The sequence below is a fragment of the Megalobrama amblycephala genome, linkage group LG9 (assembly GCF_018812025.1).
Source record: "Megalobrama amblycephala isolate DHTTF-2021 linkage group LG9, ASM1881202v1, whole genome shotgun sequence".
Classification (NCBI taxonomy): domain Eukaryota; kingdom Metazoa; phylum Chordata; class Actinopteri; order Cypriniformes; family Xenocyprididae; genus Megalobrama; species Megalobrama amblycephala.
Window position 1 is genome coordinate 6,422,009 of NC_063052.1, and position 21,937 is coordinate 6,443,945.

The 21,937-nt window shown below is 36.4% G+C and overlaps 2 protein-coding genes across 5 annotated transcripts; one reads left to right on the forward strand and one right to left on the reverse strand.

Moving 5' to 3' along the window:
* Nucleotides 1-1,329: 1,329 nt before the first annotated feature.
* Nucleotides 1,330-8,657, reverse strand: azin1b (antizyme inhibitor 1b). The gene is made up of 12 exons (XM_048201377.1): nucleotides 8,519-8,657; nucleotides 7,286-7,429; nucleotides 6,516-6,692; nucleotides 6,211-6,384; nucleotides 5,914-6,086; nucleotides 3,745-3,873; nucleotides 3,575-3,656; nucleotides 3,403-3,477; nucleotides 3,148-3,313; nucleotides 2,949-3,064; nucleotides 2,644-2,861; nucleotides 1,330-2,499 (listed from the first exon to the last, which is right to left on the reverse strand). Exons 3-12 carry the CDS (start codon nucleotides 6,615-6,617, stop codon nucleotides 2,424-2,426), a joined length of 1,311 nt encoding a protein of 436 aa, XP_048057334.1. The 5' UTR covers nucleotides 6,618-6,692; nucleotides 7,286-7,429; nucleotides 8,519-8,657; the 3' UTR covers nucleotides 1,330-2,423.
* atp6v1c1b (ATPase H+ transporting V1 subunit C1b) lies at nucleotides 8,652-21,773 on the forward strand. Of its 4 annotated transcripts, none has more exons than XM_048201380.1 (13): nucleotides 8,652-8,790; nucleotides 15,464-15,603; nucleotides 15,696-15,763; nucleotides 16,408-16,493; nucleotides 17,504-17,598; nucleotides 17,690-17,781; nucleotides 18,575-18,673; nucleotides 19,115-19,183; nucleotides 19,474-19,566; nucleotides 19,831-19,924; nucleotides 20,113-20,210; nucleotides 20,290-20,413; nucleotides 21,146-21,773. In XM_048201380.1, exons 2-13 carry the CDS (start codon nucleotides 15,472-15,474, stop codon nucleotides 21,239-21,241), a joined length of 1,146 nt encoding a protein of 381 aa, XP_048057337.1. In that variant the 5' UTR covers nucleotides 8,652-8,790; nucleotides 15,464-15,471; the 3' UTR covers nucleotides 21,242-21,773. The 4 variants fall into 4 exon arrangements, with proteins under 4 accessions (XP_048057337.1, XP_048057338.1, XP_048057336.1 ...); XM_048201381.1 differs by having other exon boundaries at nucleotides 15,467-15,603; XM_048201379.1 differs by lacking the exon at nucleotides 8,652-8,790 and adding an exon at nucleotides 14,900-15,063 and having other exon boundaries at nucleotides 15,467-15,603.
* Nucleotides 21,774-21,937: the final 164 nt, after the last annotated feature.

Here is a 21,937-nt window from a genome sequence, read left to right on the forward strand (position 1 = left end):
CTAAAAAAAGGTCACACAGGTCAAAGTTTGAACTAATTATATACTTGCACTAGCATGTTGTATATGAAGAGTTTGGTTCCAAAACGCAATAAGTCCATTTTCATTAATTTGAGTAAAAAGGTGTTTTCTTTACCAAGAAAGTGGCAAGATGAAAACCACTATTTTCTGTTTCAAACATTCACATAGCATATTTGGTTATAAAACCGTTAAAAGTTCAAGTCTACATTTTGATTTTAAAAAGTTTATTATACAAACGTTTTATTTTTTTCCCAAAATGCAATAAACCCATGACTTTTTTTTTCAGAATGCAATTAATCCATCAATATAAAAGTTATTTTTCAAATTGAAAATACACAACAAAGTAAGTTGATTCGCATATATGACAGAGTCTAAACTTTGCCAATATTTATCTTATATACGCATTTGAGTAAAAATACATTCAGCCGTCGCTCCCAAAATGAATTCAACGGGTCATCTTGTTAATGTTATGAATTATTTGTCATTACCGATTAAAGAGTATCTGGTGCCACCGCACGGTTAAATAAACACATTTGCTGAGTACATTGGTATTAAAAACGGCTTTTTAAAAAAGCCTTCAGTGTTTACAGTGCGTGGAATGGTGCGCTGTGATTGGTTGAGTGGATATATCGCGTTCTGCAGAAAAAGGAGACTGGCGTCTGTCGCGTTTTGGAAAGAAAGGAAGAAAACATGACAGAATAACACGACAGATATCACATTTTGATGCAAAATGAATGAATGACTTTTCAATACCGACCAGATACAATACTGATTTTGGTGGAAACTCAATTTTTTTGAAAATGGCGTTTATTGCGTTTTGGAACCAAACTCTTCATATGACAATTTAGTTCAAACTTTGACTGAGGAGGGCAGTAATACACTTAGCAGTGTCTACACTGCTGGAATACTAATAGAGAAGAAGAAGAGAGCTAGATCAAGATGAGCATTTATGGTTAAAATGTATTTTTTTTTTTTTTTTAAGAGAATGAGTGATGGTTTCTCTAGATTAGACCCTTATTTCTCGTCTGGGATCATGTAGAATGCTTTGAAGCTGCAATGAAACTATATGGAGAAAAATCCCGGAATATTTTCATCAAAAATTTTATTTCTTTTCGACTGAAGAAAGAAAGACATGAACATCTTGGATGACATGGGGGTGAGTAAATTATCAGGAAATTTTAATTTGAAAAGTGAACTAATCCTTTAAATGTATTTATTCACACAGCTTTTTTTGTTTTTTTTTGCTTTCAAGATTAACCAACATTTCTACATTAAAATTCACTTTTTGAGACAAAAAATAGGACTCAAAAGTATTTGCTCAGAAATTTATTAAATTAATATTTTAATTACTTTTACAAGCACAATTTTACAGTCAAAAACAGGCAATGGTCCATTAGTGCCTTAGACAAAAGGTATATTTCATTACTAAGGTGTGTGATTTTATAAAACAGTGAGCTGTTATAATCAAACAGACACCATGCTAGACACACGAGGTATAACATGAATTTAAAATATACACCATTTGACTTTTCAATTTTGGATTTAGAACTAATGCCTTGCAGCATTTAATTTGATTGTGGTGAATCTTGTATTTTAGATGTAACTTGAGGTAAATGTCATCTCTAAGCAGGTTGTCAGCAGATTCATAACACCAGGCAGTCTTTCTAGTTTTATAAAATGTACAATAGGGAAAACAGAAGACCAATTTACATCTGCCTTCTACTAATAACCTGGCAGAAGGTTCAAAATCTTTTGAAGGGACACTGCAAATTACAGCACACTCAACCATAGAGCACTATGAAATATATAACAACCTTTGGAAATACTGTCACGTGACGCACCACATGTAATGACGAAACCATAGTTTGGCATGAGGAGAGAAGAGAAGCTCCCTACTTCTATAAAACCATGGAAAACAAAAGAGGAGAGAACAAGGACAGATTGCTAAACCAATGAACGCTTGTTCACACACTGAGGGTCATGGCCGATTTGTGTAGAATCTAAACTCTATAATGATTTGAAACAAACGCATCTTGTACAGACAACTCATTTACAAGACTGTCAGTAGGTCATCTATATATGTATACATAATAAAATTAAATTAGTTGTACATTTATGTAAACGGTGTTTGATTAAGAAACCCAAAATTTGGGTGCCATCTCCACAGTCATCCATTTTGTTGCATATGTTATTTTATATGGGTTTTCTGTCATTTTTAATAAAGAAAGTGAGCCTTTTGTAATTGTGAGAAACTGAGGTAACAATGTCAATCAATTATTTTTTGCCCAATAACATCAAGTCATTTTTTCTCCCCCACCAAAACCAATAGAATTTTTCCACCCATGGAATGTTGACTCTGCAAGCAATTCACATGCCCAGTGGATAGAGGACGGAGTCTGGCTCGGTTACAAGCCATACTGGACCAATGAGAGGTTTTTCATGGTGTCATCGAGAGAAATTCCAGCCTCTTGCATCTCAAACCTGGAGGAAAGAGGAAAAAAAAGCATGATATTTACTTTAAACAACCTTTAAAAATCACTCCTTAGAATTGGCAAAAATGAAAGGGGGTGACAAAAACAGTCTGCGAAAAGCACAAAAGGTCAAATGAAATGTGATCATAATCACCAGTCATCTGTGGAGATGATGTAATACACAGGTGGTTGGTCTGTGTCACTGAGGGTTGCTGGGCCCTCCTGACCGCTCGCCCCCATGTTGTTGAAAATGAGCCAGTCCCCAACAGCGAGCTCAGGGAGCAGGCAATGCTCCACCACCTGGTCCAGTGGGTCACATGATGGACCCCACAAGCTGCTGGAGAACACAGGCTCATCTAGGGTGAGTGACATCTGAAAAACACAAAACATCCAGTTTAAAAACCTCAGGCGACTGGTACAAATATTGTTCATGTGTTCTGGTGCATGTATTTAATTTACCTTGTGGACAGAGGGTGTGGCAATGATATTTCCAAACAACTTCCCCATAAAAGACCCATAAACACCGTCATTCATGTAATACACAAATTCTGGTACGTCGTTTGGGGTCAGCACATCTGAAAGTGCAAAAGACACATTTAGAATATAAGATAAGGCAGATGTATATAATGGCATACACATCAAATATGATGAGGCTCACCATGTGTGCTGCCATGGAGATCCCGGCATACCGCTTTTTTGCCAATAACATTGACAGCCAGGGTGAAGGAGGAAAACACAAAGAAATTTCCTGGTTCAGCAATGACGCTCACTCCAGACGCTGAGGGGAAATAGGATTCCAGCAGGGGTCTGACGACCGAATGTACCTAATCAAACAGACATGAAAGAAAAGCTTAGTTACATCTACACTGGATGATATTCAAAAAAAGAAAAACAAATGAGATACATGCTGTACCTGTTTCAACTGAAACTCAGAACCACTGAATCCTCCTCCAATATCCAGGATGTTCATGTCAAAGCCTATTTCCTTCTGCAAAAACAAAGAAGACTCAGGACTCCAATAGTGGCATGAAATTAACTAATATATCTAACTTCAATTCTCTTATAAAATTAATTTAAAAACTGACCCCCATGTCAAAGATGCAGCGGGCGTCTGATAGTGCATGGGTGTATGCTTGGGGATCTCTGCAAGATGCTTGTACCTGGAACCTGCGAGAAAAAAAAAAATCCCACTTTATAAAAACTCTTAAAAAGACAAAGTATGTCCTAGCAGATTTATGGTGATCAAATCACTTACGTGACTCCAACCACATTTACACTCAACTCCTTGGCCATTTCCAGAAGATGTCTACAGGCCTTCAGGGAGCAACCAATGGTCACACTTGCCTCTTCCACTTGTGATTCAGTAGACACTTGAAGCAAAAGCCTGTTAAGACAAGAACAGTTCCAATTTATAATAAATAAATAAATAAATGTGTGTATATATATGTGTGTGTGTGTGTGTATATATATATATATATATATATATATATATATATATATATATATATATATTCCAAAGTTTGGGGTTGGTAAGATTTAATGTTTTTGAAAGAAGTCTCTTATTCTCACCAAGAATGCATTTATTTGATCAAAACTAGATTTTATTACAATTTAAAAGAAGTGTTTTTCTATTTGAATACATTTTAAAATGTAATTTATTTCTGTGACGGAAAAGCTGAATTTTCAGCAGCCATTACTCCAGTTTTCAGTAGGGCTGTCAAGCTAGAATTCGAATTTCGAATACTCAAATTTATAAAAAAAAAAAAAACTAAAAATCCTCATTCGGATGCAAAAACGCTCCATTCAAATTTTAGGTATGCATCAGGCATCCTTATCAGTGGCGCAGCTATGTTTCCATCCACCTATTTTTATTTACATTCTGGGATATCGAAAAAACATATATATATTTTTTTTAAACATGCTGGATGCAAACGGCAAGATGCACATAAAAAAAAAAAAAAAAATTGTGCGCTCAACTGAGGCGGATAAATTTGAATTTTTTTATCCAATAAGAAGACCTGTGCAAAAACTATGATGGAAACACATTTACCAAATAAATCCCTTGATATGCAACAACAAAAACCTCATGTGACTTTGGCTCAACAGTGGATGTGATTGGATAACTGGACTAAGCAGCGGATCAGTTTCATTGCACAGCATCTCAAATGTTGTTTTAGTTATTCTGAAATGCCTGAGCTAAAATCTGTCATCAGAATTATTTGGTATAATGACCTGCAGAAGTGTCCCATATGACTACGTTCACAAACACCAGCATCCGAACGCAAGATAACATAACAGCGTTTGTGTTTATAAGCTCAATGCGGAGAAGATCTTTGTTACGTCAAAACCGTGGCCAAGCCCTGTTTTTCCATTGTTTTCTATGTAAACATGCACTAGATGAACATCTTTGTCCACTGCACTTGCATCTTACATAAGAGAGCCAGATGTTTAGAAAGCCATGTAAAGTTAAAATTAGTTCAACTTTTAAAAAACATGTTCCTCCCCTCATTTCCACTGCATCTCATCTGCAACTCAAAAAATGTGTGATCAATGCTTCGGCTTTTTGTATTAAACTATGCATAAATAAAAGATGCTGTTTTGTTCATAATTGTTTATGCAATTTACAAAATTCTATCTGATTTATAAACGTTAGTTTAAACATTTTGCACTTTTTATTAGACAGTCATGTTTATTTAATTGCTTGGAATAAACAATTAATGCGTGCATTAATATTTTGATCATTGCGCCCCTTGTGGCCTCAGGAAACAAGCCAAAAGCGTTTTCCAGTAACTGAAATTATGCCTTCTAAATTCGAATATTAGATGTTATAAGTGTAAAAAAAAAAAAATCAGAATTTTGACAACTTTAGTGTCACATGATCCTTCAGAAATCATTGTAATATGTCGATTTGGTGCTCAAGAAACTTGCTTATTATTATCAATGTTAAAGAGTTGTGCTGAGTTTGTGAAAACTATGATAAATGATTTTTTTCAGGATTCTTTGATGAATAGTGTTTAAAAGAACAGCATTTATTTGAAATATAAATCTTCTGAAACATTATAAATGTCTTTATTGTCACTTTATCCCCCGGTTTCACAGACAAGGCTTAAGCTAGTACCAAACTAAAATGCATGTTTGAGCTGTTTTAACTGAAAACAACTTACACTGACAGATCTTAAAATATGTCAGTGCTATTGTTTTGTCTCAAGATGCGCACGAGTAATGTTTTTTACTAGGGTACGTTTATAAAAGATACTTAAATATCCTAATTGAACTAAGGCTTAATCCTGGCTTAGGCTAAGCCCTGTCTGTGAAACCGGCCTATATCAATTTAATGATCCTTGCTGAATAAAGCATTAATTAAAAAAAATTACTGACCCCAAACTTTTGAACTGTAGTGTACATAGATAGGTTAAGGACTTACTTGGCCTCAGGATGGACACGGGCAATTTTGCGAAGCTCTGTCTCATTTTCACATACCAGATAGTTAATGCCGGTCTTGGCAGCATGTTTAATGAGTGAGAGCTGCTTGCAAACTCCAGAGAGGATGATGTTTTCAGGAGGGACATCATGATGGAGTACCAATGTGGTTTCAGCCTGAAAAAAGTCAATACATTTCTATTAGATGGTGTGCCTCAAAAATTCAATGGGATGTTTCAAAATATATGTTGAGAGCTTTCTAATAGCTTCAAGTAAAAAAAATAAATAAATAAAATGTTACCTTATTTGCACAGACAAAACCAACACCAAGTGCAGACAGGACTTCAATGACTACAGGGCTGCTGTTACAACAGACTGGGTAGAAGGGTCGAACTAGGGGCATAGTGGTCTTCCACAGAACATGCTGTCGCATTAGGGCCCCAAGGTCGGCCACAACAAATGCATTCTTTTCAGCCTGAAGAACAAAATCAGATCAAACAATGAAAAATACAGAAACAACATCGCTGTGTTCCATTTCTTTACTAAAACAGACATTCATAATGCAACTTGACATGTAGTTGGTGACCAATTTTCACCAGAACTTACCAGATTTTGTTCATAGACATGGTTGTCGATGACATCTTCAAGGGTCGTTCCTCCCTCAAGTAGTTCAATGAAGTAGTTTGGTGCATCAACGAATCCTTTCATCTCAACCGTATTCCGCAAATCCGACAATCATAGAGAGTTTACTGAGCCGCTGGGGTATTCTGGGTATGCAACAAACTGTTCAGGGGAAAACAAAACAGCATTTTTATAACAACAACTTGCATAACATACAAATAACATTACGTTTTCAATCAAAACTTTACGTCAAGGCGTACAACTACAACACCCACCCACATATTTCAAAACACAGTGGTTTATGAGGAAACTTTGAACAGGACGTTCAAAGTCATTCTAAGCTCATCATTAAATCTAAATTTGGTTTCTACAACAGCCACTAGGCTAATAAGTACAGCAAGCAGGGATAACTAATCACATAGTTAGAGAAGGTATCACATGAGTCCATCTTTAGAGATGACGACAACACATAGGCTTTAAGAATGTGGCCTACAGGCAATTTTTTTTTACTCAGACCCAATCAAAATAAATCCCTAAGGCTTTGAAGCACAATGGAGTATTTGATAGTATTACCAATGGATTTGTGCAGTATGAATGGGGACAAAGGTGTTATATATGAGGTAACAATAGCGTTATGTAAAACTACAGTTGGGTGAGTGCAGACACAGATTTATGTGCAATTAAATAAATCATGTTATTATGTAATTGTTTATAATCGGTACTTCAGGAGCAGGGTGTAATATTTATGTACTCACATGGACAACGTGGGAGATGGTCCTCTCCCGCTATCAACTAGGATCCCAAGGCGGCTCAGCGTTGAAGTCGAACTGCTCGCGGTAGAGGGCCTCCCCTAGGCCTTCTGGGTAGCGCTTATACACTCGCAGAGAGAGTGGGGAGCCCTGTGGAGTCACGAAAACAGGTGTATAAATATTTTATTTACAAGAGCAGCTGATGGATGTAATAAACTGTTATATAAGAAAAAAAAAATGTAGCCGAACAGGTTAGAACATTTCTGAAATAACTCTTCACAGACACATAACCAGTTTTCTAATATAGGTGCATTATACATTTTCAGCATCACTTTATTTGTAGGTTATTATGTTTTTATCAAGTGACTACTTATTTACTATTGTACTTTGTACTTGACCTGGGTAATCTGTTACTGTGTTCTCATTTTTAAGCATTAAACAACACTGTCTTATCTTCATCTTCCCTTATGGGATCAATAAATGAAGTAACTTGTTATCAGAGGTCATGGTGTTTGTTTTTTATGTGGACAACACCTTAACCCTATAAAGACTATTGTATCATATTTAATTCATGACTCTCTATGGCTAAAACTTTGCTGAAAAATCTGTTGTTTAATTGTTTCTTTACTAATTTGTCAAGAACAAGGTTTAACTTGTTCAACTCTGCTAAGCATAATAAATACTAATCCACTAAGGCGTAGAAAGTTGTGGTAATATAGTGTTGTTATGGTATAATAAACATTGTGTAAGTGACTTGTGTTTGCATGAGGTAATGTTTTACCAATACAAGTGTTTAAGAGAAACTAAATTTTAAACACACATAACTAATGCTAGTATAATATATATTTGAGACCATATGTAAGAAAGTCATATCTTAAATTAAATTAAAAAACTAAATTAATGTATTTTAACGTGTAACACGCTCGTCATTCAATAACCTGATAGGACATGTCGTAAGCGCCTGGGTTTGGTCCACTGAACAGCTCACTAACTATTTACCCAACTAACGTTACACCCGTCATACTCCAGCAACTAATGATTTATAACAATAAACACGTTTAATCCTTATAATCTGTGAATTTTAAATCAATTTCTCGTTGTCCTTCATGGAGCACTGCCGTTGCCCGTATAACAAGCGCGACTACAACCAACCGCCATGTTGTGTGTCACGGCTCTCACAGCAGACGGCGGATTTTTTCCGGGATGAAGACTAAAAACAACAACAAACGCTGTACTTACGTGAGATAACGGCCTGAATGATTTGGAAAATCGTCTTCTCTTTTTCGGCGGAATTTTTAAAGAGTGGTGGGGACACAGATAGAAGAAAGAAAAGAGGCTTTATGTGCCATATGCCTGGGTGAAGAGGGCTCGGCCGAACACGAGAGCGTTGCTGTCTGTCTCAGGCAGAAATGGTTGGTGGAAGAAGGCGGGCGGTTTGTTAGTGAACACGAGGAGGAGCGTAAGATCAGATCCTACTACAGCGAAGGCTTGGCTTATGAATATTACTTAGGGTACGTGACTGTCTCAGGACTGGTTGTTCTGGGGAGGAGTGTTTATGCTCTAAGTAAGTTTTTGACTGTACTTAAGCATAAAAATACCATATGTTTGCAGATATAAATAAACATGCTGAGTTCACATACTCGTTTCTCTGAAAACCATTGCTAAAGCTATTTATTTTACTTTGAAATTTGCGTTCCGTGTCGGAATGTCTGTTTTTGTTTTGGTCTGTGCAAGACCGCACGATGGCAATTTACCCAATAGTATTTTGCCACCCCTAGTTGCCAGTTGGAGGAAAACACCGCGAATTGCAACCATGGAAGCCAGCGAACAAAATAGGTCAGAGGTCGCAGATTCTACCCCACACAGCAAAAGGACTCTGCGGCGGATCGTATCCGGAACGTATCCGCGAACGGACCCGTATCGGCGTCCACTTGCGTGCAGTGATGGATCCCCAACGAAAGCGGATCGCGGACCCGCTGTGGCTCCTTGCTGCATCCGCAATTAAAACCTTACCTCCACGGCGGGTCCGTTTGGGACCCGCAAATTGATACAACCGTTACAGTAAAGGTGCGTGAGCGTCTGCGGATTCGACATGGGTCCGCTCAGGATCCGCTGATTGACAGTAGAATTTACGGCAAAACGAATGTGACAGTCATGCAGGTTTGGCGACTTGAATACGGATCCACCTAGAAGTCTCCTGCTGTGTGGGACCCGACCTAAAAAGCCTCAGCATCTATCTAAAAATCTCTATGAACGGGAACATAAACGCGATATCAAATTATCATAAAAAAATAAATCAACTAATTATCTTACAGCTCCCATTGCCTATCTTCAAACTGGCATCCCGCAAGAGCGAAGAGTCTGGGGAGGAGGGGGCGGGGCGAACAATATTTTGAATTTGGACTGCAGTAACCATTTCAACCACTAGCTGTCATTCTTAATTAGAGCACCTTTAAAGGGTTAATTCACCCAAAAATGAAAATTATGTCATTAATTACTCACCCTCATGTCGTTCCACACCCGTAAGACCTTCGTTCATCTTCGGAACACATATTAAGATATTTCTGATAAAATCCGATGGCTCGGCGAGGCTTCTATTGCCAGTAAGATAATTAAAACTTTCAGATGCCCAGAAAGGTACTAAAAACATATTTAAAACAGTTCATGTGAGTTCAGTGGATCAACCTTAATATTAGAGAATACTCTCTAATAAACAAAAAAAAAACTAAATAACGACTTCTAATAACAATATCTAGTGATGGGCGATTTCAAAACACTGCTTCGAAGCTTTACGAATCTTTTGTTTCGAATCAGTGGTTAGTATCGTGTATCAAACTGCCAAAGTCATGTGAACTATTGAAATTTTCCAGGTCTCTGCAGGACAGTAATAGGAGTTACCAGATCAGTGGGCGAGGCCATAAACAGAGGGGCATTTTTGAGAGCATTACCTAATTTGCCCATGTCAGAGTGTGGGTAGGGTTTAGGAGTGGGGTTGGGTGAAGGGGATCATTTTCATTGCATGATTTATAAACACCCACCAGTTTGAAAACTCCCACCAATTCAGAAACGCCCATTTTTATTTCGCAGTGACCTCATACTCAAATTTTGAAACACTTATGACGTAACGAAGCCTCGTTTACTGAAATCATGTGACTTTGGCGTTCCGAGCCACTGATTCGAAACAAAAGATTCGTAAAGCTTTGAAGCAGTGTTTTGAAATCGGCCTTTTTTTTCCTTTTTTTTTGGCGCAACTGTTTTAAATATGTTTTTAGTAGCTTTCTGGGCATCTGAAAGCGTTAACTATCTTGCTGTCAATAGAGGCCTCACTGAGCCATCGGATTTTATCCAAAATATCTTAATTTGTATTCCGAAGATGAATGAAGGTCTTACGGGTTTGGAACGACATGAGGGTGAGTAATTAATGACAATTTTCATTTTTGGGTGAACTAATCCTTTAATACGTGACTTATACTTTCTGATACACCCCTCCCTCTTTTGTTGCTATATTTAGATTCATTTTATATTTATATTTTTTTATTTACAACCAGCATATTGTATTTTGTTATAGTGTATACAACTACCGCCATTACCAGTAAAACCAGCTCAAAATGTTGGGTTCTCTTTGATATGTTGTCTGTCAACACAGACTGCTTTCATCGGTTGTATTTCGTGATTCGTTATGTAATGATGAGGTTCACAGCTGGCAAAGCTGTCATAACAAACCCGTACACAATGATACATACACATACAAAGCATGGCAAGGCGCAATTGTTTTCATAGCCTTTTGCTGGGTGAAAGGTCATGTTTTAAGGTTTTGGGTTGTAGTTTGTTTGCCAAAAAATTCAGATAATTCCCCAAACAGACTAAAAAGCTTAATTTTCAGACAAATAACATGTCACAATGCACATGCCTAGACTAAAGGTCTGGTTTTGTTTCAGTAAATTGTTGTTAAATATGTTGCTCAATTTATATTCAACACTTTGTCTGTTATTTAGAGTAAATTCTATATTTTTAATTGACTTGAACTGAATTTGCACAGTAGTAGCATAAATGTGGCTCAGTTGGATAACGTACTGTACTAAAATAACTTTATATTGTATATATGCCTACCCAGGTAAAAAACAAGTACACTTCTATAATGTACTTAAAGTGCTCTATTTTCGTGCACTAATTTTGTACTTGATATACTAAAAATTCTTCTTTAGTACTTCTGAAGATAATCTTAAGAACATCTAAGTGTACTCAACTGTGCTATTTTGAGATACCAAATATGAATATACACTATGGGTTCAAATGTACTAAGTGGTAACTAAATACATTTTTTAAATACAGAAATAGTATATTAAAGGTGCTGTAGAACGTCTTTTTAAAAGATGTAATATAAGTCTAAGGTGTCCCCTGAATGTGTCTGTGAAGTTTCAGCTCAAAATACCCCATAGATTTTTTTAAATAAATTTTTTTAAAGGTGCTAAAGAGGATGTTTTGTTTTATACATTTTTACAATATTACTTGAAACTGTCTTTACTAACTGATAAAAGACTATTTATTAGGTGCACTAAAATAGAATAATATTAATATACATCATCTGTGCACGAGGTGAAAGTACGTTCCTTGTGAAAGACGTGTGCGGATTGGCCCTCTGGCTTGTCAGTCACTGCCATGACGTTCCTTGTGCGAGATGTGCGCGGCTGCGCGCTCCAGTAACTTTCCACACTCTACAGGCGCCGCATGCAATGTTTTTGTCAGGAGACAGGAGTAACATCTGCAGATTATGAGTTACCAGCGGTGAGTCTGACATAATGAATCCACTAACACGACACAGCGAATGCCGGTGGTAAACACTCGTGTTCCAATACTCGTGCACGAGTTTTGGGAGGCGTTCCCTCGAAATGAGCTGTGAAGGAGGGGGGTTGTTCTTACGCATGCATTCATTTCAAAAACTCACTAACAGTCTTTGGTTTCTCATTCGACGAAAAGATCCTCTTTAGCACCTTTAACTGCCTATTTTGGGGCATCATTAAATATGAGCTGATTTAGGCTGCGGCCCCTTTAAATGCTCACGCTCCCCGCCCACGGAGCTCGCGCTTGCCTTAAACAGTGCATAAACAGTTTACACAGCTAATATAACCCTCAAAATGGATCATTACAAAGTGTTCGTCATGCAACATGCCTAATCGTGTAAGTATAGTATTTATTTGGATGTTTACATTTGATTCTGAATGAGTTTGATAGTATGCTCTGTGGCTAAAGCTAACATTACACACTGTTGGAGAGATTAATAAGGAATGAAGTTGTGTTTATGCATTATACAGACTGCAAGTATTTAAAAATGAAAATAGCGACGGCTCGTCTCCGTGAATACAGTAAGAAACGATGGTAACTTTAACCACATTTAACAGTACATTAGCAACATGCTAACGAAACAATTAGAAAGACAATTTATAAATATCACTAAAAATATCATGTTATCATGGATCATGTCAGTTATTAATCGCTCAATCTGCCATTTTTCGCTATTGTTCTTGCTTCCTTACCTAGTCTGATGATTCAGCTGTGCACATCCAGACGTTAATACTGGCTGCCCTTGTGTAATGCCTCGATCATGAGCTGGCATATGCAAATATCGGGGGCGTACATATTAATGATCCCGACTATTACGTAACAGTCGGTGTTATGTTGAGATTCGCCTGTTCTTCGGAGGTCTTTTAAAAAAATGAGATTTATATAAGAAGGAGGAAACAATGGAGTTTGAGACTCACTGTATGTCATTTCCATGTACTGAACTCTTGTTATTCAACTATGCCGAGGTAAATTCAATTTTCAATTCAATGGCACCTTTAAAATGACATTTTAGTTCATATTTCATCGTGTCTCAAAATAGCACAGTAGAGTACACTTATAGATGTTCTTAAGATTATCTTCAGAAGTACTAAAGAATAGGGGTGTAACGATACGCTCAGGTCACGATACGATACGTATCTCGATACGGAGTTCACGATACGATACGTATCACGATATTTTGAACAAAATGAAACTGAAATTCAAACAAGATTTATTAAAAAAACATGAACAAATTTCAATAATTTTCCTTGTTGTACATACAAGATCACATTTCAATAAAATAAATAAATATAAAATTTTAATAAAAACCTTCTGTATTCAAATTAACAGTTGAATAGGGCTGTCTGTCACTGAAAAAAAATGTTAAATTTAACATGAACTTAGAATTATGAATAGGGGCCGTTCACATGTCGCGTCTAAAAACGCGTGGAAGGCGCGGCCGCACCGCTTCTCCTTTCCAAAGCGCTTGCGCTCCCGTGGCGTCGGTCGTTGCTATGCAACCATGAACTGAGCTCTCCAAGAGGATCAGGATGTTTCTGCAAAGGATAAATGATTTCTAGCCCTTGCATTAGTTTTACGACGAGATATATTGATGGAGATAAGATATAAAAACCACCATGTACAGCTATGATCAGCTGTTCGGCTGAGCTTTTGATGTTTTGTTACGGAAAGGCCATAGCTGATCGGTTGATTCTTGTCACACGACCTGCGGTGCGCTTGCGGCATTCTGAGAAGTTGAGAATTGCATGCGCGTCGCGACCGCGTTGATCCCATTATGAGCGCGCCTGCCGCGCGGCTACATTTGAAAATAATAACTGACTTGCACGCGGAAAAGACGCAATATGTGAACGGCCCCACAGAACTTCTTAAAGCAAAGCATCGCAAGCGTCTTTTGCTTTTCTGTGAGCACAGCTGGTGCTGTGCACTGCGGTGAAAGAAAGCCACGACTTTTCTCACGCGACCATGCAAGAGACTGACATGAGAAACGTTTAAACCTGCTTGCAAGATTCAATGTGTGCCCGAAACACTTACTGAACTAGAGAGCTGATTGAGACACACCATCTACGATAAATCGTTACACCCCTAATACTTATAGTAATTTAAAAATGTGGTAGCATTGGATCTGGACAGGAAGGATAACTCTGGGAGTTGGAAGGGGTGTGTCGCGATTCTGCCTTCTCACATCGCGATACAGGTTCGTGGACCTGCGTATCGCGATTTCGGTTTCATATCGCATATCGTTACAGCCCTACTAAAGAAGAATGGGTACTACTATGATAAACATTTAAATGTATTTTGTCCAGCCTGAGTTCTTGAAGAAAGCTTTGCATTATTTGCACAGTCATGTTAAATGACAACTGAAAGAGGTTATTTCACACGTTGTAAAGTTTAGTAACCAAGCAAGGTTAGTATATTTTCTCAAAAATATATTGAATCTCTTTATTTTCTACAATTGCATTATTGTTAAGTGCTTTTAGGACATAATATATGAATGGGTTGCAAAAAATTTAATACCTGCTTTTGATTAGCCTACATTTTTAATTTTGGTGTTTTTAAGATAATTTTTTTGTGTGTAATAATATTTATATTGTAGTTAATTTTTATTCACACACACATATTAATTTTCTCTCTTGCTATCAATGCTGTTTGGATTTATTTTGTTTGTTATTTGAAGAGGTTTAATAAAGTTAAAAAAAAATTAAAATAAATAAATAATAAAAAAAAGTTTAGTATTGCGCAAATATCCACTTTGCGCATCCTTAACGCATTTTCAACTGAACGAAACACAACCTCATTTGATCAGCTGACTGGAAGTGTGACGCTGACTCCGAAGGGTTTTCAACACAGCGACTGAATTAACTGTGTATTCAGCAATGTTTTATTAAAACCATCACAGTTTTATCAGATTATTTTGTAGTTTACTAAAGGGACTTACATCATCGGTAAGTATCATCAAAAATGATTTCAATTTCATAGTCGTGACAGCCGTAAACACTGCTGCTCATACAATATTTACAGACTATTTACAGAAAAAAAGCGCATTTAACCTATCCAGTTTAAGTCACGTATAGGTATATACCATGTCACTGTGCACTTTTAAGATAATAAAATGTATTAAAATGTTAAATACACGAGAAGGACACATTTATCTGATGATGCAGCCATGCGTTATATTATTGCGGAATGACTCGTGACTGGTCTTCTTTATGGAAAGAAATGGAGAAGTGTGAATTTGCTCATATGATCAACCTGGAAAGGACCTCTGTATTTGATTTGACAGTTATTTTTTGTGTCTCAGAATTGAATTACATGTTTTCACGAACCTTTCCGTTATAATTTAAGCAGTCATCATGACAGAGTTTTGGCTGATCTCTGCTCCTGGAGAGAAGACCTGCCAGCAGACATGGGAAAAGATGAACGTGGCCACAACCCAGAACAACAGCCTGTCCACTAACCACAAGTTCAACATGCCTGAACTGAAAGTAAATTACTCCTTATTTTCTATTTCAGTTTATTAACGACACATATTTGGCTTTTCTCCTCTGTCTCATGAGTTTTGGGTGTTTCTTAACAGGTGGGAACTCTGGATATCCTTGTAGGGCTGTCAGATGAGCTTGCCAAATTGGACTCTTTCGTAGAAAGGTTTCATGACTGCATTTGATTTATTACAAGAGATTGTTTTTTTGTTTCAAAATTGATGCATTTGGTTATTTTTCTATTATATGTGACCCTGGACCACAAAACCAGTCATAAAGGTCAATTTTTTGAAGATTTATACATCACCTGAAAGCTGAATAAATAAGTTTTCCATTGATGTGTGCTTTGTTAGGACAATATTTGCCCGAGATACAACTATTGAAAATCTGGAATCTGAGGGTACAAAAAAATCAAAATATTGTGAAAATCATCTTTAAAGTTGTCCAAATGAAGACCTTGGCAATGCATATCCACTCACAAAAATACATTTTTGATATATTTATGGTAGAAAATGTACAAAATATCTTTACTTAATATCCTAATGATTTTTGGCATAAAAGAAAAATCGATAATTTTGACCCATATTGTTGGCTATTGCTACAAATATACCCATGTGACTTATGACTGGTTTTGTGATCCAGGATCACATATTTTGTTCAGTATCACTGACACACTGCTTTGGTACAAACTCATAGTTCCCAAAGTTCACTTCATGCATTTTTGTTTTTTTTGGCTTCTGTCACATTATAGTTCTCTAAATACAGTTATGTATATTTAGCCTGTGGTGTTGATATTTTGTAATTTTCCAGTGTTGTGAGGAAAGTGGCCCAGTACATGGCTGACGTGTTAGAAGACAGTCGAGATAAAGTTCAGGAGAATCTTTTGGCCAATGGAGGCAAGTGAACTTAAAACCCTTAATACATACTAACCACAATATTGATGGTAAACTACTACTCTTGATTATTACCAACAACACATACACATATTTAACAGGTAGTAATGTTAAAGGGTTAGTTCACCCAAAAATGAAAATTCTGGCATTAATTACTCACCCTCATGTAGTTCTGCACCCGTAAGACCTTTGTTCATCTTCGGAACACAAATTAAGATATTTTTGATAAAATCCGAGAGCTTTCTGACTCCTCCCTGGACAGCAATTTACCACTTTCAAGGCCCAGAAAGGTACTAAAGACATTGTTAAAATGGTCAGGACAATACTTTATGTGTGCAAAAACAACACAAAAATAATTACTTTATTCAACAATTTCTTTCCTGTCAGTCTACTACGCTGTTTACGTTCAGTGCTTCCAGGTTCTATATCAGAACGCTGGCTCCGTATTGGCCGACGCTGTTCACATGAGCACCACAAAGCATGCACGATGGGGCTGGCCAATAATGAGTCTGTGTTCTGACATAGAACCTGGAACCACTGAACGTAAAACAGCGTAGTAGACTGACAGGGAAGAGAAGAAATTGTTGAATAAAGTCATTATTTTTGTGTTGTTTTTGTGCACATAAAGTATTCTCGTCGCTTCATAAAATTGAGGTTGAACCACTGTAGTCATGTTGACTATTTTAACAAAGTCTTTACTACCTTTCTGGACCTTGACAGTGGTAATTAAATTGCTGTCTATGGAGGAGTCAGAGAGCTCTCGGATTTTATCAAAAATATCTTAATTTGTGTTTCGAAGATGAACGAAGGTCTTATGGGTGAGGAACGACATTTCAAAGTTTTATTTTTGGCTGAACTAACCCTTTAAACTATTATTTATATAAAATCTTTTTAAAAAGACATGTAATCGCTCATAGTTTAGTCAGTAATATTTGAATGTCCTTGTACATAATCTTCTAAACCTTATTTTATATGATTATAAATATTTATAATTGATAATTATTTCCATACAGTTGATCTGGTAACATATATTACACGGTTCCAATGGGATATGGCCAAATATCCCATCAAACAATCCCTTAAGAACATCCAAGAGATCATGTCCAAGGTGAGGCATGTTAAAATCATTTATCATTGTTTATAATGCACAAAAAGATTGATCTTTGATTAAATATCATGTTTTGGTTCTCTGTTCATAGCAAGTGAGTCAGATCGACAATGATCTTAAAGCCAGAGCTTCGGCTTATAATAGCTTAAAGGGTACCCTACAGAGCCTGGAGAGAAAGAATGTGTAAGTGGGAGGACTTTTACATACTCAATTCACATTCTGTGTGACATTAATCCATAGACTGTAAAAAAGATGGATGATGTGTCTCCACGTCCTTCCACTGTAGAAGAGTGAAGCCAAAATACGTCATTTGGTGCCCGAGTCTGCATAGTGATTCTGGTATCACGGTTCCTCCCACATGACTTCACATCCCGTTTTTATAGCACCAAATTGACTGGAAAAACAAACACTTGAACATACATCAGCATGATAAGAACTTAAAAAATTATTTATAATGTATTTGGATTTTTTAGTTTGGCTCGTGTCCCATTCGATTACATGGAGAGAGCAGGGTTTATCACCTATACTGCAGCCAGCCACCAGGGGCGATCAAAATGTTTTGGCTTCACTTTTCAGGACGTGTGTGCGACACTTGAATTAAAGGGATAGTTCACCCAAAAATGAAAATTCTGTCATAATTTGCTCACCCTCAAGTTGTTCCAAACCTATATGAATTTCTTTCTTCTGCTGAACACAAAGGAAGATATTTGGAAGAATGTATTTAACCAAACAGCTCTGACTACCATGGTATTTTTATGTATTTTTCCTACTATGGTAGTCTAAGGGGGGTTAGATCTGTTTGGTTAATGACATTCTTCCAAATATCTTCCTTTGTGTTCAACAGAAGAAAGAAATTCATACAGCTTTGGAACAATTTGAAGGTGAGTAAATGATGACAGAATTTTCATTTTTGGCTTAACTATCCCTTTTAATCACTTTTATGTGACTTCAAATAATAACATGTCTTGTCCACTAGGGGGAATCTTTTGACTAGGAGTTTGGGTGATATAGTCAAGAAGGAAGATTTTATACTAGACTCTGAATACCTTACTACTCTTCTTGTAGTTGTTCCAAAGTAAGTCAACAAGTAATTGTGCTGCTGTGTATTTTGTGCTAGAAAATACTTTTTAAATGTTTCTTCATTGCATTAAAGGGATAGTCCACCCAAATTAGAAAATTCTGTCATTTACTCATATTGTTCCAAACCTGTGTGACTTTCTTTCTTCTGCTGAATATAAGAATGCTGGTAAGAAAAGAGTTTTTGTTCCCATTGACTTGCATAGTGTGAACAAAAATACTATGGAAGTCAATGGGAACCTATTTTTTTTTTTTTTTTTTTTTAAATATCTTCTGCAGAATAAATAAAGTCAGGGTGAGGGTGAGTAATGATGACAGAATTTTGATTTTTGGGTGAACTATCCGTTTAACTCAGAATGTGCTAATGACATTTACTTTTATCTATTGCTGCAAAACTTATTTAAAAACCTTATTTTTGTCAATTTTATGGCACAAAAAGGACAAGTTATCCTGACTGGCAGAAGACATATGAAACTCTTTCTGAAATGGTTGTTCCAAGATCCACAAAGTGAGTAAAATTTAAAGTCGAGTCTCTTAAAATTAATTTGCAGAGAATTATGTACTTTCTTTTGCCTATATTTATTGCTGGTCTAAAGCCTGACATCATTACGCTATGCTCTTGGTGGACATGTGAACTCTGCAGACAGTATCTATGGAAACCGTGCCCTTCTTTTACAGCTGTGACACACAGTAATAAAGGCACACAAACTACATAAACTGTCAGAAAACATTATGCACTTCTTTATGTGCTCAATTAAAGGGTTCCAAAATCAGAGTTTTCATCTGCTCTTCTATTAGGCTTTTATTTGAAGACCAAGACAGTGGGTTGTTTAGCGTCACACTCTTCAGGAAGGCTATCGATGACTTCAAACAAAAAGCACGAGAAAACAAGTGAGTCTCTGATATAGTGTATATATAGTATAATCAAAATTATATATTAAAATCCAAAATCATGCTTTTGTACATAAATTTGTATTTCATCAGTTCTGTTGTCAGTTTTGTCCCATATTTCAAAAATATGTAAATGTATCAATGTAAATATATTCCCAGATTATGAATGAAATAATGTTGTAAGACTGTTATCAGTGCCTGTCTGTTTTTGATGCTCACTGAATCAGAAGTGAAGCTGACCTGATGTTACAATTTTTTTTTCAGGTTCATGGTGCGTGATTTTCAGTACAATGAAGAGGAGATGAAAGCAGACAAAGAGGAGCTGACTCGCCTCTCCACTGACAAGAAAAAGCAATTTGTATGTGCAGCTGTCTAAATTTTATTCACTATTGAACATTATAAAATCCTTCACAATAATGTTGATGAGGAACCTCAAAATCACAGCCAGCTTGAGTGGCGATGAGCCTTGATCAGTCTTCATTTGAAGTTGCAGGAAAAAAAAAGATAAATGATGATAACAATAGTCAATCTGCTTCTGCACCTCAGGGTCCTTTGGTACGCTGGCTTAAAGTAAACTTCAGCGAGGCTTTCATCGCATGGATACACATCAAGGCGCTTCGGGTTTTTACAGAGTCTGTCTTGAGGTACAGTGTGGCGTATAAAACTGTTTCGTATAGAGATGTACGTTGTCAGGTATATGACCTCTATGTTTGTATTTAACAGGTATGGGCTGCCTGTCAATTTCCAGGCCATGTTGCTGCAGCCTAGCAAGAAGAATGTCAAGAAACTCAGAGAAGTTCTGCAGGACCTTTACAAACACCTGGACAGCAGTGCTGCTGTTATTGATGTGAGTTACACTACCGGTCAAAAGTTTTGAATAATTATTAATTTTTGTGTTTTTCAAAGAAGTCTTTCATGCTCACTAAGGTTGAATTTATTTGACAAAAATACAGCCAAAACGGTAATAATGAGTAATATTATTACAGTTTAATATAGCTGTTTTCTATTTTAATATATTTTATTAAATGTAATTTATTCCTGTGATGGCAAAGCTGAATTTTCAGCATCATTACTGCAGTCTTCAGTGTCACATGATCCTTCAGAAATCATTCTAATATGCTGATTTGCTGCTTAAGAAACATTTCTTATTATTATCAATGTTGAACAGTTTTTGTGATACACCATTTGTAGTAAGATTTTAAAAAAAGAAGAAATTAATACTTTTATTCAGCAAGGATTGAACACTAATAATAATTGATAAATTTAAGAACCCAATCAGCATATTAGAATGATTTCTGAAGGACTGGATGAAAATTCAGCTTTGACATCACATAAATTACATTTTAAAACAAATAGAAACCAGTTCTTTTAAATTGTAATATCTCACAATCTAACTGTTTTACTCTATTTCTCATCAAATTAATGCAGCTCTGGTGAGCATAAGAGACTTTAAAAACATTTTAAAACATCTTAATTATTCCAAACCTTTTAGCAGTAGTGTACTTTCTACATGATCCACAGGCTTAATTGAAGATATCTCTAAATCACAGCTGATTTGTTCATTTTTGTTGTGTTATAGGCACCTATGGACATCCCGGGTCTGAATCTCAGCCAGCAAGAGTACTATCCATATGTTTACTACAAGATTGATTGCAACCTCCTAGACTTCAAATAGAATTCAAATACACCATTTCAGTCTACTTCACGGAGACTGACTCCAATAATTTATTAAACATGTATTGTTTATTCTATCTTTACCTTTTTAACCTCTCTGCTAGTGCCTCCCTCTCGCTGGCTCATTCCCTTTTCATTCCTGCAGATCACTATTTTAAGTAAGCAGTCATAGGGTTTTACCATCTGTGTTATTGGTTTAATGTGTTTGCAAATTAGGATTTTCAGGGGTTTTAAAATCTGCCCTTCAAAGGGCATGTGCGGTCCAACACTGAACACTCCTCATCTACTGAGCTCATAATGGTTGTGCACTCTGTTGTTTTTAATTTTCTGATGGTGCCTACTCCGTGCCATTTGCGGGTAATGCAGTGATTATGTTTAATTGTGCTGTTAAGAACCTCTATGTTTGTGTTTGTCTGTGTTTGTGCTTCTACTGTGAGATTAAATGTGTTTATATTTTTGATGGAAAAGGTGAAATACATGATCACATGCTGAATGTTAAGACCAATCAAAGTCAATAAAATTATAGCATATCATTTTGTTTATTTTATGGTCAGAAATGAGAAACTATATTCAAATGACTATATATGCACGGATTCTGCAGATTCTACTATATATATAAATATCACTCTTGTTTCCTTACAAATAGTACCATGGCTGCTTTATTGTACAGTAGTATTAGGTAAATAAGTATGTCCAA

What these genes read in the sequence shown, in the direction of transcription:
- atp6v1c1b (XM_048201380.1), top strand. Translation starts at nt 15,472, where the DNA reads ATGACAGAGTTTTGGCTGATCTCTGCTCCTGGAGAGAAGACCTGCCAG. An exon ending in TCCAAGAGATCATGTCCAAG is followed by an intron (nt 17,599 to 17,689) that starts GTGAGGCATGTT and finishes CTCTGTTCATAG; the next exon opens with CAAGTGAGTCAGATCGACAA. An exon ending in TTTACAGAGTCTGTCTTGAG is followed by an intron (nt 20,211 to 20,289) that starts GTACAGTGTGGC and finishes TGTATTTAACAG; the next exon opens with GTATGGGCTGCCTGTCAATT.
- azin1b (XM_048201377.1), bottom strand. Translation starts at nt 6,617, where the DNA reads ATGAAAGGATTCGTTGATGCACCAAACTACTTCATTGAACTACTTGAG. An exon ending in GTAAATGTGGTTGGAGTCAC is followed by an intron (nt 3,657 to 3,744) that starts GTAAGTGATTTG and finishes TTTTTCTCGCAG; the next exon opens with GTTCCAGGTACAAGCATCTT. An exon ending in GCTGCATCTTTGACATGGGG is followed by an intron (nt 3,478 to 3,574) that starts GTCAGTTTTTAA and finishes TTGTTTTTGCAG; the next exon opens with AAGGAAATAGGCTTTGACAT.